This window comes from Asparagus officinalis, chromosome 4 (genome assembly GCF_001876935.1).
Source record: "Asparagus officinalis chromosome 4, Aspof.V1, whole genome shotgun sequence".
Taxonomy (NCBI): Eukaryota; Viridiplantae; Streptophyta; class Magnoliopsida; order Asparagales; family Asparagaceae; genus Asparagus; species Asparagus officinalis.
This window is the reverse complement of record NC_033797.1, coordinates 28,894,112-28,911,857: the sequence shown is the minus strand read 5'-3', so window position 1 is coordinate 28,911,857 and position 17,746 is coordinate 28,894,112. Positions and strand designations below refer to the sequence as shown.

General features: G+C 35.4%; 2 protein-coding genes and 1 long non-coding RNA gene across 5 annotated transcripts; 1 reads left to right on the top strand and 2 right to left on the bottom strand.

Annotated features, from left to right (window-relative positions):
* LOC109837071 (heavy metal-associated isoprenylated plant protein 30-like) lies at positions 6,516-8,466 on the bottom strand. 2 transcript variants are annotated; one of them, XM_020405156.1, is made up of 3 exons: positions 7,875-8,466; positions 7,080-7,155; positions 6,516-6,998 (listed from the first exon to the last, which is right to left on the bottom strand). In XM_020405156.1, exons 1-3 carry the CDS (start codon positions 8,082-8,084, stop codon positions 6,682-6,684), a joined length of 603 nt encoding a protein of 200 aa, XP_020260745.1. In that variant the 5' UTR covers positions 8,085-8,466; the 3' UTR covers positions 6,516-6,681. The 2 variants fall into 2 exon arrangements, with proteins under 2 accessions (XP_020260745.1, XP_020260746.1); XM_020405157.1 differs by having other exon boundaries at positions 7,895-8,019.
* LOC109837070 lies at positions 10,478-17,210 on the top strand. Of its 2 annotated transcripts, none has more exons than XR_002246169.1 (3): positions 10,478-10,624; positions 16,478-16,564; positions 16,801-17,210. It is a non-coding gene; the product is annotated as an uncharacterized LOC109837070 (long non-coding RNA). The 2 variants fall into 2 exon arrangements; XR_002246168.1 differs by lacking the exon at positions 10,478-10,624 and adding an exon at positions 15,093-15,230.
* Positions 14,941-16,520, bottom strand: LOC109837069 (heavy metal-associated isoprenylated plant protein 30). The gene is made up of 2 exons (XM_020405155.1): positions 16,376-16,520; positions 14,941-15,259 (listed from the first exon to the last, which is right to left on the bottom strand). Exons 1-2 carry the CDS (start codon positions 16,497-16,499, stop codon positions 14,991-14,993), a joined length of 393 nt encoding a protein of 130 aa, XP_020260744.1. The 5' UTR covers positions 16,500-16,520; the 3' UTR covers positions 14,941-14,990.

Sequence of the window (17,746 nt, the reverse complement as noted above, 5' to 3'; positions counted from 1 at the left end):
CTATAAATAGGCATGATCAACATGAAAGGGGAGGAGATTGAGAGGCTAGTCAAAAAGCCTATCTCTCATCTACTCTCATGGATCTTTATAGATCATCGGCTAATCATTTGTCCTTGGAGTGTTGAAGCTCATAACAAGCATGACGAGGGTTACAATGACGAAACTCTTCTCAAACAACAAAGCTTGTCATTGGAAACAAGATTTGAAGCGCGTCAATGAAGACAAAGCTCGTCAATGAAGACGAAACTCATTAGTGAAGACGAAGCTCATCAGACGAAGTCAGTGAAGACAAAGTTCGTCAAAAGAAGCTCGCTATACTAAAAAGCTTATCTTGCTAGACGAACCTTGCTGTGTATTGAGCCTCGTCTGATCTGACGAACCTTGTCATGCAGCGAGGCTCATCATCCGTGGGAGATCCAACTATAACAGCTCCGAAGACCTAGTCAGCTACGTGGGCTAAGCTTCAGGAGCACGTTTCACCCCTACAAACAACGTGAGTTGAATTGGAGGAGGTAGTTACGTCCTCTACCCACAATTCTAGCACGTTAGTTACGTGCTACGAACTCTTTAAATAGCCATGAGTAGCTATTATAAAGAAACATTTGGAAGATTATTGGCTATCACGTGAAGAGAGATCAGTGTCTCATGATCTATGCTACTGTCAGAAGCTTTTGTGATCTTGATCTAATCGTCAACGGGAAGCAATCTTGGCTTGAGCATCGAGAGAAGCATCCTTTCGCCACTAAGAACCCACTTTTAAACAAAAGAGAAGTCGGATCAACCTTCTATTCCTTTGTAATCGAGAGTGGGTGATTGTAAGGGATTCATACTAAGCAATCGAGCCTATTCTTAAAACAAGAAATTCAATCATATATTTTTCAATCCTACAGTGCTATGGTCTACATGAGTGTTGTGATTTCATTTACTGCTTTGACCACTTCTAATAACCCCTAATGGATTTTATTCATTGGACTTTAGAATATACGATTTGGTTATTTTTCCTTTGAAATATTACCTGGTTATGTGCAAAATACCTCTCACACGCCACCGTCAATCTAACTTCTTTGACGAGAACATTTGACATTTATTGAGTCATACTTTCAGGTGATTGTTTAAGGTACTGAATTTATTTTGTAACTACAAATGACGGTGTTTTGCTTAACCTTAACGACTTGGGTAGTCAATGAAACTAAGGTACATAGTCTGATCAAATAAGCAGTTGAAGCTTTGAAGGGTTTATGTCTCTTTATTAGTAAAATGTTTTGTCTTTATAGACCTTTTCTAAAGCTCTTTGAATCCTATTCAGATATGCCAAAACATCATAAACCTTAAGTGTGCAAAAAAGGTATGATAAAATATAACTATTACCTAATAAAAGTAGCAGGGAGACTAAATTCCCAACGCACCACATTGCACCACTGGTTAAGCTTCAAAATTGGAAGCATAGGAGATAAGAATAATTTAAAAGACTAATGTTATTAACTGATCCAACATATATCTGAGATCATCTTCTCCAACTGTCGCCAATTTGTTGTTCATGTATGGACCTACGATACCAGTAACCATGAAGGAGCCATGAAAAGTGATGAATTTGAAAAAGTAATTCGTGACGTTGGTTCCTTTAAAAGATGTTCTGAATTTCACTCTAGGATCTGTTGAAATGCACCATTGACTATTAATCGCTTGAAGGCCTTCAAATTCTTGAGAACTTATCATGTATTTATTCACAAATTTAGAACTTTAAGGCTGTTCATGAAAATTTTTTTTCTCAATGGAATTATTTTGACATGCTAAAATTTTCTATCAATATCTTAAAATTTATTTAACTCCGGTGTTACTCAATGGAATTATTTTGACATGCTAAAATTTTCTATCAATATCTTAAAATTTATTTAACTCCGGTGTTACTATTAGATCTCTTATTTTCTATCAATATCTTAAAATTTATTTAACTCCGGTGTTACTATTAGATCTCTTTTGGAATCTTTTTGTTGATATTTTACATCCAAAAAGAAAGAGTAATGAATCCTTGTAGAAAGGGAAGCTTGTACACAAAGGTTCATATAAATAAAAGGTGTTATTTTTTAAGAAGCACCTTCTCTCAATTAATTTGTTTATTTTCTTAAAACAAGTGGATTTAATAATGTAAAAAGGTTTTATGATGTAGTTAATTAGTTAGATTGACTAACAACTTAGTTCAGAAAATTCTTCTAATTTCTCCCTTTTGATATCATTTATTTGTAGTTTATATTTTTTTTGCAAATGTTCATTTTATATTGGAGATACCTACTCTTATAATTTTTGTGTAGAAGGAAAAAGGGAGATCGAAGTCATCAGATAAACTATAGAAGGGGAAAGAGAGATCGAAGTTGTTAGATAAATTTCAGCATTTTTAGGAGAGTGATTACGTTCTTATTAACTTATCTTTCTCTTTACTCTACAATATGGCATTTGACTGACAAATTTTATTGTTATTTTTAGTGCAGAGTCTTGATACTTAAAGAAGACTATGCATCTTTGGCATTTGCCTGTCTAGTGAAATGCTAAGTGATGTTGTTGAAGACACTGTACTAGAATCTGGAGGAGAGGTAACTTGAGAAGCACATTATAACGCAGAGTTGTGTTTAAAACTGGTATTCTTGTTCTTGCTTTTAGTCATATTGTATAAAATTATACAGAGCATGCGTGCTTCAATTCCTTTCTTGTCATTATAAAGAGGATTAAAACTATCAATTGTAAAATTACACTTTTATTTATATTTCCACCGAAAAGATTTGGAACAGAGTTAAAGGATATTACTTACTTACTAACATTAACAATTTGATACCTCATTTACGAGAAAATATTCATTTAAAAATAAGTGTAATAAATTATTTTGATTTATATTCTTGTGTACACTGAAAAATAAAAATCTGAAAAATCTTGAATACAAATTAATGAATCAATGTTACATGTTAAAATATAACTAAGTTTTAGGATACAATTATCCTTTTAATAGTGATATAAGATTTATAAAAAGCGGTGCTCCTTTTGGGTCTTCACTAGGCTATCATATGTTTGTTTAAACATGTGTATAAACTCCAAATTAGCTTAAAAGGATTCAATGGATAAATTAGAGTGAAATGCTAAACTAAATTATCAATTTAGCTAAATCTAAAAATTTATACCATGTGCATTGCACATGCAATTCACCTAGTATTTCTAATAAAGTAACTTTACATCGATACTTGAAGAGTTTTGTTAACTTCATTAGTGAGTCAAAAATTTTCTTTTTCCTCTTACATCACGACTTGTAACATTGTTAAATGCCATCTAATACCCAAAAGTTTAGGAGAATGACTTCTTCTTCTTCTTCTTTTATTATATGAAAAGGATGAAGCCTTCACAAGGAACCAACCTGCTAACGGTACCCAAAAATGGTTGTGCATAGTCATTCGTATACCCAACTCCAAAAATACAAATCAAAAGTTTTACAAAGTCTCAGAATATCTATCAGCACCATTTACATACACCAACAAGGAAAACAATAAACCTTCAACACACCAGAAAGCCCACAAGGAGAGCATATCTTCATACTATAGAAAATAACCTATCGGCCACCTCTCCCCACCGAGTCTGTAGCATGATTAAGCATTCTATCTGAATTAGAACCAGCATCTCCTACTGCAAATGCTTGGTTCCTTCTAGCCCTCCTAAAGTAGGTCATCGTACTTGCATTGATCAGAGTATTTCCTAGTCAACATAGTGAAAAGTGATCAATCCGCTGAAGAAGATTCAGTGCATGTCTTAATTTGAGATGCAAAATGCGAATGCTGCGTTTACGCCAAATGAGACTATAAAAGAGTACAACACCAAGCATCTCACACTTTACTCATTTTGAAGCTGGTATCACTCCCAATCTCCAAGAAGACCACAATTTCTGAACTGAATTAATCTCTCCTGAAACTGCTAATTTATATGGAGTAATATTCCACAAGGATGCAATGTAAGAACATTTCAGGACTAAAATGACTTATCTAACCTTGTTAGAGTAGCACACTGCTAGCTAATACATTTTTGAGATTTTTTAAAAAAAAAGACCTTTTTCACTAAATAATTAGCAAAACTGACTGTTTTGCTAATTATTTAGCAAAAAACAATCTCTTTTTGGCCAACGGACTAAAAAGAGATAGTTTTTAAAAAAACTACATATTAACATACGGGACTGCTAGTTCCGTATGTTTAGTAGCCATCAATTGGTGACTAATAATCACCCCAAAAATCTACAGGACTAGTAGTCACGAAGATTTTGGGCATGGGCTTATTTTTTTGGCTTGCAAATGAACCTCCTCATATATTTGTTTTCATACTTTTTGCTATTCATTTGTTCTCATATATGGCCATACATCACCTACAGGTTACAAATCGTATAAGAAGCTACAATTTCCCATATCTCAGCGTCATCTATGTTGGTTCTTGCAGGCAATGGACAGAGCATGCAGGTTGGGTTAGCATAAAGTTACCTTGGAAGAGAAACTCATGACACTAGTAGAAAATCTCATATCCTAAATGGAATATCCTCGACAGAAAATTTTCCTTCTTGTTTGCTATTAAACTAGATGGAAAATTTTCGTCTAGGATATTCCATCTAGGAAAAAGTATCCTAGATGGAAATTTTCGTCTATTATAGCAAAGTAGACGGTTTTAGTATTTTTATTTGTTATTTTTAAATGGGGCTAGCATTCTAGATGAAAATTTCGTCTACAATTATTTTTATCTTTGAATGAATATTTTTGTGTTCATGTTATGTTTTCTTAAATAATTTATGTTGGATATGAATATAATTTGGTGTTGTGCAATATTGTGCACATGCATATATGATATTATACACCGCACAAAGTAGTTTCTGCAAAAAAAAACTATTGTATCATCCTAGACAAAAATTCCGTCTAGGATACTATCCTAGACGGAATAGTATCCTAGACGGAAATTCCGTCGAGGATACTATCCTAGACGGAATAGTATCCTAGACGGAAATTCCGTCGAGGATGCTTATTTGTGTCCTAGACAGAAATTCCGTCTAGGATACTATCCTAGACGGAATTTTCGTCTAGGATACTATCCTAGACGGTTCTTTTTTCTGTCTAAAATTATTCTAGACGGTATTTTGTTCCGTTTAGGATACATTTTTGTCTAAGATAGTATCCTAGACGGAATTCCTTCTAGGATAATGCATTCTCGATGGATACAAAGTAGACCAACATCCTAGACGGAATTCCGTCTAGAATGTCCAATTTAGATGAAAATTTAGCTATCATAGACGGAAAATTTCGTCTAGGATGCTTGATTTTCTACTAGTGTGAGTCTGCAGAAGCTACAATTTCCCATATGCTATTTTATTAAAAGAAAAGTTTTAATTTACACTCATTGTTTAAAATGCAGAGATAATAACATGTTTAATAACCTCACATTTGTTATCTTCCAACTATCAAGCATGCTTCCTCTTCCAACGAGAATCCAACAGAAGATTCAAGCATCGGTGAAGCTCACGCCCAAAATCTAGGGACTAGTAGTCCTGTAGGTTTTTTGGGTGATTATTAGTCGCCAATTAATAGCGACTAAACATACGGGACTAGCAATCTCGTATGTTTCGAATACACAGTTTTTTTAAAAATGACATCTTTTTGGTCTGTTGTAAAAAAAAGATCGTTTTTGCTAAATAATTAACAAAACGGTCGGTTTTGCTAATTATTTAGTAAAAAATGTCTCTAAAAAAAAGTGTGACAGCTTTTCTCGTATTTGAGGGTTTCCCTTCTTTAAACCATATTTTAAGCAACAGATGGTGGTTATAGAAAAGCCTAGTCGATTCATTCGCCTTAGTGGATATCGTACGAGCAAATTATCAAAATCCCACTACCAATAACGTCCTTTCTATAATTATAGATCTATCTACTTTAGCTATAAAAATTAAGCTAGTTCAAGCTTTAATTTTTGAACACTACTGAAGACCTTTTTTTGGTTGTACACATAAATTACTAAAAAGGGTAAGCTAGTTTGTTAAAACAAGCTATAATATTTCCTTCTTTTTCGATAGGAGGTTGTCAATTTGAACTTAATTTCTCAATAGACAAGTGGATAAATTCGAATTTATAATATGCGTGGCATATATTACGTAGATTGGTGTTGTGACTATTCAAATCCATGATGTATGAGATCCTTATATTATCAGCTAACTAGCATTGTTATACGTGCAAATGCAGGTAAGAGATATTAGAAACTAGTCTTTCACTTTGGGAGTGCATCTCATCTTAACCTTTTTGTGACACCAAGTCCATACTTAAACTTTAGTGAATGCCAGACGCTCCTAATAACAGTAGTTACCAAATATTCATTCCATCTACGGAGAAAACCTCTACAGACGGCTTTTATAACCTGAACCATACTTTTCCCTCTTAAAGGATATATAGGCTGCTTTCTTTAGCCAAAGAACTCATAAAGTCTTGTGTAAAAAATGCAAACCATAAGCTTGAGGCCCAACACTTTTTTTTTTTTTACTTTTTAAACGCAAGTACACTCACATAGTCACACGTACATTCCAACTTCCAATTTCCACAAGGCACCAACATGAACACTCATGACCATCACTCCACACTACACAAACCCACAGAAACAAACATAATCATCACACATTCTACACGTTAGTTACATAATAGAGCATGCGTTGACGTCATCATCATTGAACATGTTGCTGACCCTGTCCTCACCGCGGTGGGACGCGTGCATGTGCCCGTGCAGATCACCGTTGTACCCGTGCCTCCAGTAATTGTAGCTGTCCCTGAACGATTCCTCGTCTCTGAAGTAGTTCTCCTTCGAGGTGAAGTACAGGGGGAGGTCAGGATTTGGCCAGAATTCTGCTTTTTTGCCGCTCCTACGCACCTCTTTGAGCACTTTGTTGCGGTCGACGTACCCAGTTACGGTCACTTTCTCCTTTTCCAGCTCCACTTCCACGGAATCAACGCCTACAACAAGAAATTTGGAAGTTTTGTTACTGGATCGAATTGATCTTGTTGTGTAAAAATAGTACGAAGATGGATGAATACCTCTGAGCTTTTGGATGGCATTTCTGACAACCCTCTCGCAGCCAGTGCAACACATCCTCACCTTCAACTCTACAATCTAAATCAAAATAATAAATTAAGATGGCAGATAAATTGAAAAAAAGTCATGAGTAGGAAAACTTGTTATTTAACGTAATTTTAAGCAAGTGTACTATTTCATATCACAAAAGATTAGTTGCTATTGTGTTTTATTTTATTTTATAAACCTACGACAAAAGATGTATATGAATAAAAATTTGATCAAGCTTATAACTTGTATTATTGTAATATTTTTGTGTGCAGTGTGATTTCATAAATGAGTGAACCCGACTTGGAACCTGTTTTTCTAGCTCGAAATAGTACACTTCATGTTATTAGTAATTATCCAACTAATTAAGTCATAAGCAAATTAACTTCGATATTACACAAGGCATATTTAACGATAGGGATTTCATGGCATTCATAGTTATCCGATTAAGCCTTTATTCTACGCTAATCCTGAACTCCAAAAAACATTAATATTATTCCAGTCTGGTTAAGGTGTCACGTGAGAATCACCCGTTATTCTACCATAATTCTGTACCCCAAAAAACATTATTGCTCCTGTTTGATTGAGATGTTATGTGAGAATCAAGGGACACTAAATCATCTTTTTCTCCAAATCAAGCATAAGAAAGTAACACTATCCGAGACCGTCGAGTTAATGTAAATGCTAATAAAATAAATTAAAGAGCATAAATTGCTACATCACCATAGTACACGATGTGCATCCGTAAGTAACTAAAATAAAAAGGATACCTGCAAAGAGAGAGGCCTACCCCTTCCCATGTTCTTGTTGTTGCTGTAGTTTGCTTCAAAAAAATAAGTATCCGGTGTATTGTGATTGCTGGTATAATAGTAAGCCTTGCTGCTGTTGCTGCTCCTGTGATGGTTGCTCGTCGGATAACGTACAGAATAGTATATAGTGGAGAAAAAGGAATCGATAGCTCTCCCAACTGCTGCTGCCATCGCTTGCTTTAAAAGGAGTACAGGTTGCTACTTTGGACGACGAGAAAAGCTTCATATTAAGAAGGCTGACAGGCAAAGGAATCGCTTCCCTGGAGTTATTCCATGATTCCTTACCCTTAGCTTGCTCTCTAGTCTTGAAATGGTTTAAACTTTAGGACTAGGGGAAATGGAATCTTAATTATTAAATTATCCACTGCTTTCGTGGTAGAATTGTGGGCGGAGAGGTATCCCTCACGAGGGAAAACTTGAGGAAAGGAACTTTGTGGTGGTGTTGTTGAGGGGAGAGGAGGAATAATATTTATTTTAGAGGGGATTAGGATAAAGTAAAAGAGGGTAAAGGATGGATGCTATGGTAGATGATATTCTGAAATCATCTCCTTTTCTCCTTGATCGAAGACAGTGAGCACATATATTATATCGTGATCCTTACAGCAAAGTTATTCGATCTAAGTATGAAACACTATTACTTTGTTTGGAATCAATAAAACAATTTTCAATCACTATTTTCAGAGTACTAGTACAGTGCACGGGCATTGCACGTTGTTGGATTAATTTTATGTTTATCTTTTTTTTATAATAAGTTTGGTGTTAGGCGTAATTTGAGGATTTTTATGCCGGGAATTCATATGTGAGCATAACGTCAAATTGGAATAACTAAATTAAAGTTTAGAATCAATACCTAGTAGCTATAACTTTAGGCTTAATTTGCTTCTCAATTCTCCATTTAAGACTCATTTTATCTCCTCAATAGACTCGATTTCTTCCGAAGATGTTGTATCATAGCCAAGTTGTATCAAAGGAATCCATAGCAAAATGATTTGGCAGATTATCTTATATTTGATAATCAATCTAAGTTGGAAATTTGTCGTGATATGTCTTGAATCCTCACTGGACATACTTCAAATATCTAACAAGTGATAGACATCTCTTAAGCATTTTTATAAAAGTGATAAAATTGTTCTATCCATGCTTTTGAGTTGTGTTGCGCTCCATTTGCGCAACACGTGTGTGGGGAGATGACAAAATATGTATCACAGAATACAACTTTTGTTATAGTACACAATAAGTTCTCTAAGTTTACTTAAATATGTGCGTTTGTGACTTTTACTCTTTTTTTTTTATCTCAAGGTTCTTTTTTAGATGCACAGGATGATCAATATTAAACTATGAATGTTTTTTTGTTAGAACAAGTGTACAATTGAGCAAAAATAATTGCGAAGAATAAGCATTAAAAATAAACGAGTAATAATCGCAAACACATATATTTACATGGTTCACCCAATTTGGGCTACGTTCACGGCAGATACAGCGAAGAAATTTCACCATCAAAGGAGAAAATACAATAGAGAACTCAAAGTTCAACTCTCACTCTCTCTCTTAACTCTCATAAACCCTCTTTGACCTTTTTAAGAAAAACCAGTAACGGCTGTTAAAAAGATCTTTTGATGAAATAATACTTTCACTTAACCCTCAGTCTCAGTCTAATCATGGCCGTCCATTCTTAGATAATAGCTGTCCTCTTTGATCCGAGTCCGAGTCCGAGTCCGAGTCCGATTGAGGCTGCCTGAAGGAACGAATTAATTATGCTAAGAGCCCAAAGCTTAATATGACTACACTAATCGCCTCATATGCCATTGTCCAATGAAATTTAAGTCCCTCTGCTAGCAAACAAATGAGGTACAGGAATTTACAATAGAGAGGAATTGTTAACGGGGTTTTGAGGCGTAAGTTTTTACGGTTTTGTACTTCGTCCTACCCAAAATAGTCCTCCTTAGCGTCAGGGCAGGAGAAAATGGAGCAGGTAGGGCTTAAAACGTACTTTTTAGTTTGGGTTTGGGGCTTGGCCCAATACAGACTAGACGCCACATATGTAGGTCTGGTCCAGTCTTTTTGTTCAAGTTAACAAAGTCTTTTTAGTATTCCCACATTTGTAGGTCTAGTCTTCATATGTTTATTTTATTTTATTTCAATTTTTAGGGATAGTCTTCATACGTTTAACTTTGTAGCTTTTTTTTTGAATTTTCTTTTCTTTTTGTTGTAACTAGTAATATGTTCCTTGTGGCACGTTATTTGATTTATTTCTTTTACTCTGAATTTTAATTTATAGCATAGTAGTAGATAAATTCCTGTAGTTAATAAATTTCTTGGAAATCTTGTTTTGTTGTTCATAAAGAAAACACAAGGTAGATGACTATCGAATGTCATTGAGGGATTCCTTCATATACAACTTTGAAAATGTTATATTGATAGTTGACAATCCTACTAAAATTTCTCTGAGAAGGCCCATGGACCGAGACCAAATTCGACCGTATAAGTGACTTGAGGCCGGCCGAGCCGTAGCCAAGCGATAAGTTTGCCAATGGGCTCCAACAACACTGTCCGCTATCTTTTCTTTTACCAAGGGAAAAGGCCCATCCACACTTACCCCTGTTTAATTGAAAATTAGGGTTCGCGCCAGTCATGTTACGGCAATTTGGGGGCGCTTTTAGTCACGAGACTACAACCTACAATCGCAAATCCAACCATCTCAATATGCTATGGTTATAGCTTTCTAGAACTTTATCTTAATTTTGAGGCTTATATCTCAAACTTTTCTCTAATGTTCGTTCATTTTTCATTAAGATGCAAAAAGGGTTATTGACTTTAAACTGCGAACTGATGAGAACCATATGTTGCGGTGCATCTCTCCTCTAGATTCGATCTTCACTTACATTAGTCCTGCAGTCCCTATGCTCTATTTATTTCTTGGCCGGTGCATTAATTTATATTTAGGGATTTTTACTTGCAAAAACCTCGCAGATTATATATGGGTGTTATTTTGCCTCTAATTCGCTTTTTCTTCCGCATATCTTATTGACTTGATTAGATTATTTTAAAATTTACCACACTTTTTTTTTGTTGCGAAAAAGGATGGGACCAAAGATCCCATCTTTAAATACGTTTAGTTAATTTGATCATGGCAGTTTAATGAAATAAGTTTGTAATGTTTTTCTCCAATAAAAATATTTTATGATATATTTTTTCCCACAGAACCGATAATAGTTTATGGTAATTTTGATAATCTTATCCTTTGAAATTTTTATGTGAAAATGATAGATAATAAAAAAAACATATAGGCTTGTCTTTGTTGAATTATGAGAGTGGCTTACCACTTGTTAAATTGAGAAGAGTGGTTGACACCAAGAAATATTTTGTTATTTTTTCTTTAGTAGTATAACACTCAATACTCTCTCTAATATAAAAACTCTCTCTATTACAAACTATTACACTACCACACTCTTTTACAACACACTACTCTTTCTCTTATTCTCTCTCCCTCTCTTTATTTCTTTGTTTGTTTTTTTCTCTTGAAACTGTGAAGCGTTACAACCGAGCTTGAGGGGATTTATATAGACTAAGCTATATGGTTGGTGTACACTATACTAGGGTAAGTGGTTACTATATAGTTGGTGGCTTGATAGGTGGAACTCTTGGTAGGTGAGAGAGAAGTGTTGTTGATTTTAACACACACATTCAGCAGCAACTTCTCTATCCATGAGTCCAAGAGATGTAACCTCTTTTTCAATGCTTGAATATTTTCTCTCACTACTTGTCTCCATTCTCCACTCCTGTATGCTTTTTTGAAGGTTGGTGGTTCCTTGACATCTTCCGTAGTGGCGACATTAGTATACTTGGGATTTAGTATCCTAGGTTTGGTCGACCTATGAAGCTGTCTTGCTGGCTTTTCTTCGATATCCTCCATCTGGTCGAGCGCTTCTCTTTTGATGTTATTATTGAAACACGGTCTTTCATGGATTCTTTTCTTCGGAGATGTGGGAGAATGTGGTTCTATCTTCTTTGACTAATGTGACTCTTCTTCTTGATTTGGCTCCCCCAACTTCTTCTGTAATTGATCCTCTAGATCATTAGAGTCTGGGACCACAACTTCTCGTGGAGTCCATCAAGACAAGGCTTCATCAAAAACTATCTTCCTCGATGTGTAGTATCGTCTAGTTGTGGGATCACAACATCTCCATCCTTTTCTGTTATTGTCATACCTAACAAAAATGCATCTCACAGCCTTCTTGTCGAACTTGATACGGAGGTGATCAGGCACAAATACATAACACACATAACCAAACACTCTAAAATGACTTACTGTTGGTTTGATTTTTCATAGCTTCTGAAAGGGTGACATGAACTCTAGTTTTGATTGTGATAACCGAATGATCACATGTGCCACTGTCTTTATACACTCCATCTAAAAACATCCTGACACATTCTTGACATGAAGCATGCTTCTGCAAATTTTGGCCAGATGACAATTCTTCCTTTTTGCTACGCTATTCTGCTGTAGAGTATTTGGGCGTATTAGCTATCGTCGACTCTTGTGCTGCTTTAGGCAGTCGTTGAACTCATGTGATGTGTACTCTCCATCGTTGTCTGTGCGTAGGCAACAAATCTTCTTTCTGAGTTCTCCTTCGACTTCTTTTCAGAATTGCTTGAATTTGAAGAGTGCTTCATACTTTTCCTTTATAAAATAAACCTAGACATACCTCAAATAATCATTGATGAAAGTGATCATGTATTGCATCCCACTGATTGATTCTTGCTTCACTCGACCGAATACATCTGAGTGTACAAGCTTCAAAGGTTCGTTGGCTCTGAACTGTGACTCCTGGTATAGTAATTGATGCTCTTTATTATACTTACAACCTCCGCATATGGTCCCTCCTAGAATATTCAAGTGTGGGAGACCCTTTAACATTGATTTATCTGTCATGTGATAGCTCACATAGCCAAGCCGAGCATGCCACAGATCAGTTGTCTCATTATTCCTAGATTTATCTATATATGTCAATTCTACTGACATCACATAGATAGAATCTACCTTACATCTCTCTATAACAAGTTCTCCTGAGGGCTTCAAGTTATTGTAGATTTTAACATCTTGTGGCCCGAATACCACATAATTTTTGGAAGCTATCAATTAGGAAACAGATAGAAGGTTATTTTTCATACCTGAGACATGGTATACATCATGTAGTTTCACCCATTAGGGCTATAACGCGGTGTAGACGGTCTTTTCGATATGTGTGTTAGACAATCTTGAATTGTTCTCTATCACAACTTCTCGGCTACCTCTATACTCCTTCATGTTGACGAGCTTTTCCTTATCTCTCATCATATGATTGGAATAGCCAGAATCGATGATCCAATCTTTAATGTAGTTGATTTCTTCTCGATCTAAAATCACTGCAAGTGCGGACTTAGATTCCTCCACAATCGAGGTTAGTGTCATATCAACACCTCTTCTTTGTCAACTGATACATCTTCAATGATGGTTATGAATGCTTGGATATCCCATTCTTCTTCATCATATTGACATCTGTGCGATATTGCAACATTGCCCTCTGCCGGTCTCAAATCGTGGATGATTATTCTTCCCATCCTTTTATCGAACACTTTAGAATATGGATCTAGCTGAGCAATATCTAAACGAAAGTGTTTAGCTTGCTTAAAGTACCGACTAACTGTCAGATCCCTCTGTTGCAAGGTCATCAACTGATTCTCAAGGAGTTAAAATCGAGCATTGTTCTTCATTGAGAATAGTGCCATGAACATATCCCATGCCTCCTTCGGAGTTTTAGCATCCCTAGTATAGTCCACACGATCTTTTTCTACAGTGGTCTTAAGCACATACATGTCTTTGCTGGCTTTAATATTCCACTTCCTTAGTGCTTCGCCAGCTTTCCGAGGTGTTGTAGTTTCGGCAACCCGACAACACCCAAAGGTCCTGTCCTTGCAAACAAAACTTCATATAAGTCTCCCAGTAATTATAGTTATTGTCAATGAGTTTCTTGAGGGTAGTAGTGGTATTTGCTAGATTCGGCATCATGACAAGTTCTTGCTTCAGAATCTCCGCACAAGTCTGATCCCCGATCAACTAACTTCATAATTCCAAATTGAGCACGAACTTTGGCTTTCAATAACGTTGATAGGATCACAATAAGACAGAGCTAGTCTCTGACTGCCTGCTCTGATATCAATTGTTGAATTATGAGAGTGGCTATACGATTTGTTGAATTGAGAAGAGAGGTTGACACTAAGAAATATTTTGTTATTATTTTTTTAATAGTACAACACTCAATACTCTCTATTGCAAACTAGTATACTATTACACCCTTTTACAACATGCTACTTTTTCTCTTATTCTCTCTCCCTCTCTCTCTATTTATTTCTTTATTTTTCTCTCTTTATACTGGGATGCATTACAACTGGGCTTGAGGGGATTTATATAGAGTAGACTAAGCTATGTGGTTAGTGTGCACTATACTAAGATATGTGGTTACTATATGGAGAGTGGCTTGGTAGGTGGAGGAGCTCTTGGTAGGTGAGAGAGAAGTGTTGCTGATTTTAACCGTCTTTTATTACGAGGATAGCACATATCTTAGTACTTAATGTATTTGATGCATTTGTGTATTCACACAAATTTGATATTATGTTGGATGTGGTATTCATATTTGAATCATATATGAAACTGAAATATGAGGATATTTCATTCTGAATTGACAGTTAAAGAATTTTAAGCTCTAGCGCTCCCCTACCATACATCCTTGTAATATATTTTTGTTTAAAATATATTCTGAGTGGGGCTACTCGCCCTACTTTCACCTTTTAAAGAAAAGATGCGAAAACTGGAATGAAGCAAATTAGTCATATTCTAATGCAGCGCCACAATATTTCATCATACTTGTTTTAATCAATTATTCTTAACCTCAATTTCAAGAAAGCTCAGGCTCATGGCTTTTTATGATTATTTACAGGAAATGGCTTAGGCTTCGAGTTGGTATCAAGAAATAACTGAACACATCTGTTTAAGAAGGAAGCATTTCTTTACTTATATACATACACTGTGGACATGAATTAATTCAAGTACAACATCAATGGAAACAGTTTCTTCTTCCATGACTTGCTAAATTTGTAATTAAATTTTGCAGAGCGTGGAGCTTCTTTCTCTTTCTTCACATCTGTTTCAGTCTCATTCTCTGTTTTGGGGCAAACAGTCTCTGTTTCACTCCAGAAGCGAGCTTCTCTTCTCTTCTTCCTTATGGTGGCAAGCACATCATATTTGTTGCATATCCCCCATACGGTCACCTTTTGAAGGTTGTAGTCAACGTCTACAGAATGTATTCCTGCATAATGTCTAGGTCCCGTTAGTTCTGAGCATAAAACCTTTGCTTTCTCAAAAAAATGAATACTTAGCATTTTCTTCATTAATTTCCTGATTCTCCCCTGACTTTAGGTGAATAAAATTTTTTAACATAGGAAAGATTGTTGTTTAGATGCATGCTGCCACATTAATCCAGATCATCATACCATATTGTTATACATGTATGGTTCATGATAAGTCAGTTTTCTGACTTTTTCAGTCCTCAATTAGTGTGTTATCGGATGTAGAAGCTCCTCGAACCTAAGCTCGTTAATAGCGAGCTTATCTCAAGAAGTCTTATTCATGAACAGATCAGATGGATAGAGGATGAGTAATGCTTACTTATAGTTTTATCATCCTTAACTTTTTGTTTTATTTGCTCTGGTGGAAGGTTGTTTTGGCTACCTCTTTTGATGAATTTGGTATGAGAGGGATATCCTTACCCATGTCTCCTATAAGAACAACTGTTTTCTATTATATACGTCAACTTTTTTAGACTTGGAGACATTCTATTTTTGTACATGTTCAAATATAAAAATTTTGTGGCAAGCAAGATTCGAATCTGGGATGCTCTGATGTTATTTTAAAGTTCATCTAATCAATATATTAAAACTCCAAAGTTTATATTTTCATATTCTGACATGCCCCCAGGTTTTAGCCGATTGGACTTCAAAATTTTGATATAGTGGTTATAGGGACTTTAATAAAGTATCAGTGAAACCCATATTCGAATCTTGTTGCCCACGAATTTAATGCGGATTTTAAAAAAAATTATTATTTTTCAGCCCATAAAAAGGACCATCAACCTGCAGAGACATGTTAGAATTAATATAAAATTATAATTCTCGATTCTCACCATAACTTTAGAGTTTTAGTGTAATAGTTAGAGTGACTTGATTTAAGAGAACCTACAGATGTCTCCTTTAGACTTTTATTAACGAAATGTGGATAGTTTACGCGCTCAATAGTTCCCAAAATATGAATGGGTAATCTGTGCTAATATCTAGCTTATTCTGTCCTATTTCTGCATAAATTTTTCTATAACACGCCACATAAAGCAATCAATTAATTGGAACACAATGGGAATGAAGGCACTTACCTCTCAAATGCGACAAAGCCTTCTTAACCTTCTTCTCGCATCCATAAGAGTAGAGTGGCACCATCATCTCCACATGCTGAGCCTCTACGTTCTCTCTCGCAGGAACTATTTGCAGGTTTGCCATCAGAATTTCAGTTTTCAGCGGCTATCGACTCTGAGAGTTCTACAACATCCTAATGAGGCATTCAGGTATTTATCAACCTCCATCAGTGAATTTCCTAATAAAGATAAGTCATAGGCTTGCGTGGCTTGTTGGCTGCTACATTGACATTTTACTTTACCAATATATATCTCCTTGTTCTCCTTTTTTGCATTGCTGACTGTAGACAGTTTCTTTTGTTAGTTTAGTTGTGTTGATTTGGCATATTCCTGTGGTTAAATTTGAAGATTGTGGGATGTATCATCATCAATCTTGACTTGTTTAGGTTTCCATTAACTTTGTCAAGAGGATAAAGCATTCGGCGGCCACGTGAGCTGTGGTGTAAAGAGAGTTTGGGCTTCTAAAGTTAAATGAAGCATAAGTTTTGAACATGAAAGTGGTGTAAGCGTTTGGCAAAGTTTGAAGGGGACACACATGTTTATATCTTTGGATAAGAGAAGTGGCATCAATAGCCACATGGTTGGGCCATGACGCTTTCTTTTGCGTCTGTGTACGTGGCAGAGCTTTCTAGACCTCATTTGGCTTTGCAGTTAAGTTTTCTTGATAGTTAAAAGTTTTTGAATGTAGTAGAAGAAATGTTAAATTGAGATCATTTGGTTTTGTCATGGTGTATCATCATTTGCGCAACCATGTGAATGTAAACGTATTTCATTGTAAATCTAGCGAGTATCATTCCACACGTAATTAAAGACTTTTACTTTTCATCTGGAACTCATGGAAACCAAATAGATACAAGTAAGGGTGCAAAAGGTGACTTGGATATGATATTTATCATACCCACATTCACTTAATAATCACGGATATAGATGTGACTTGAAAAGGAAAATTTATATTCATATCCACTAAAATTAGATTTGGATCATACGTGCAGATACAAAACAAATATGAGAAAACCATATAATACTAAAAAGAATATAACTCATATGATATAAGAGAGTTCATTAATATGTTCCTTATATCCAAATTAAAAGCTAATATTCGATCTCTTGATCATCAAAATCAACATCAAATCTATGTATCTAAAGATTAGGACAATTTGTGTAGCTAACATATATTCAGATATTTTGGGTATGGATCTAAATATGTCACTACATATTCGTGTATATAATCATATCCTATCGGATATGGATATTAGTAACCATACCGCATCCTAACGAAAATGAATAGGGATAAGTACTTAGCTATGGTTTTTTTTTTCACTCGAGATACAA

Bases quoted from the DNA above. Each gene is read 5' to 3' on its own strand.
- LOC109837069 (XM_020405155.1), bottom strand. From the start codon at position 16,499: ATGGCAAACCTGCAAATAGTTCCTGCGAGAGAGAACGTAGAGGCTCAG. The intron at 15,260-16,375 runs GTAAGTGCCTTC...GACATTATGCAG, and splicing joins GGCTTTGTCGCATTTGAGAG to GAATACATTCTGTAGACGTT.
- LOC109837071 (XM_020405156.1), bottom strand. From the start codon at position 8,084: ATGGCAGCAGCAGTTGGGAGAGCTATCGATTCCTTTTTCTCCACTATA. The intron at 7,156-7,874 runs GTATCCTTTTTA...ATTTTGATTTAG, and splicing joins GTAGGCCTCTCTCTTTGCAG to ATTGTAGAGTTGAAGGTGAG. The intron at 6,999-7,079 runs GTATTCATCCAT...TTCTTGTTGTAG, and splicing joins TGCCATCCAAAAGCTCAGAG to GCGTTGATTCCGTGGAAGTG.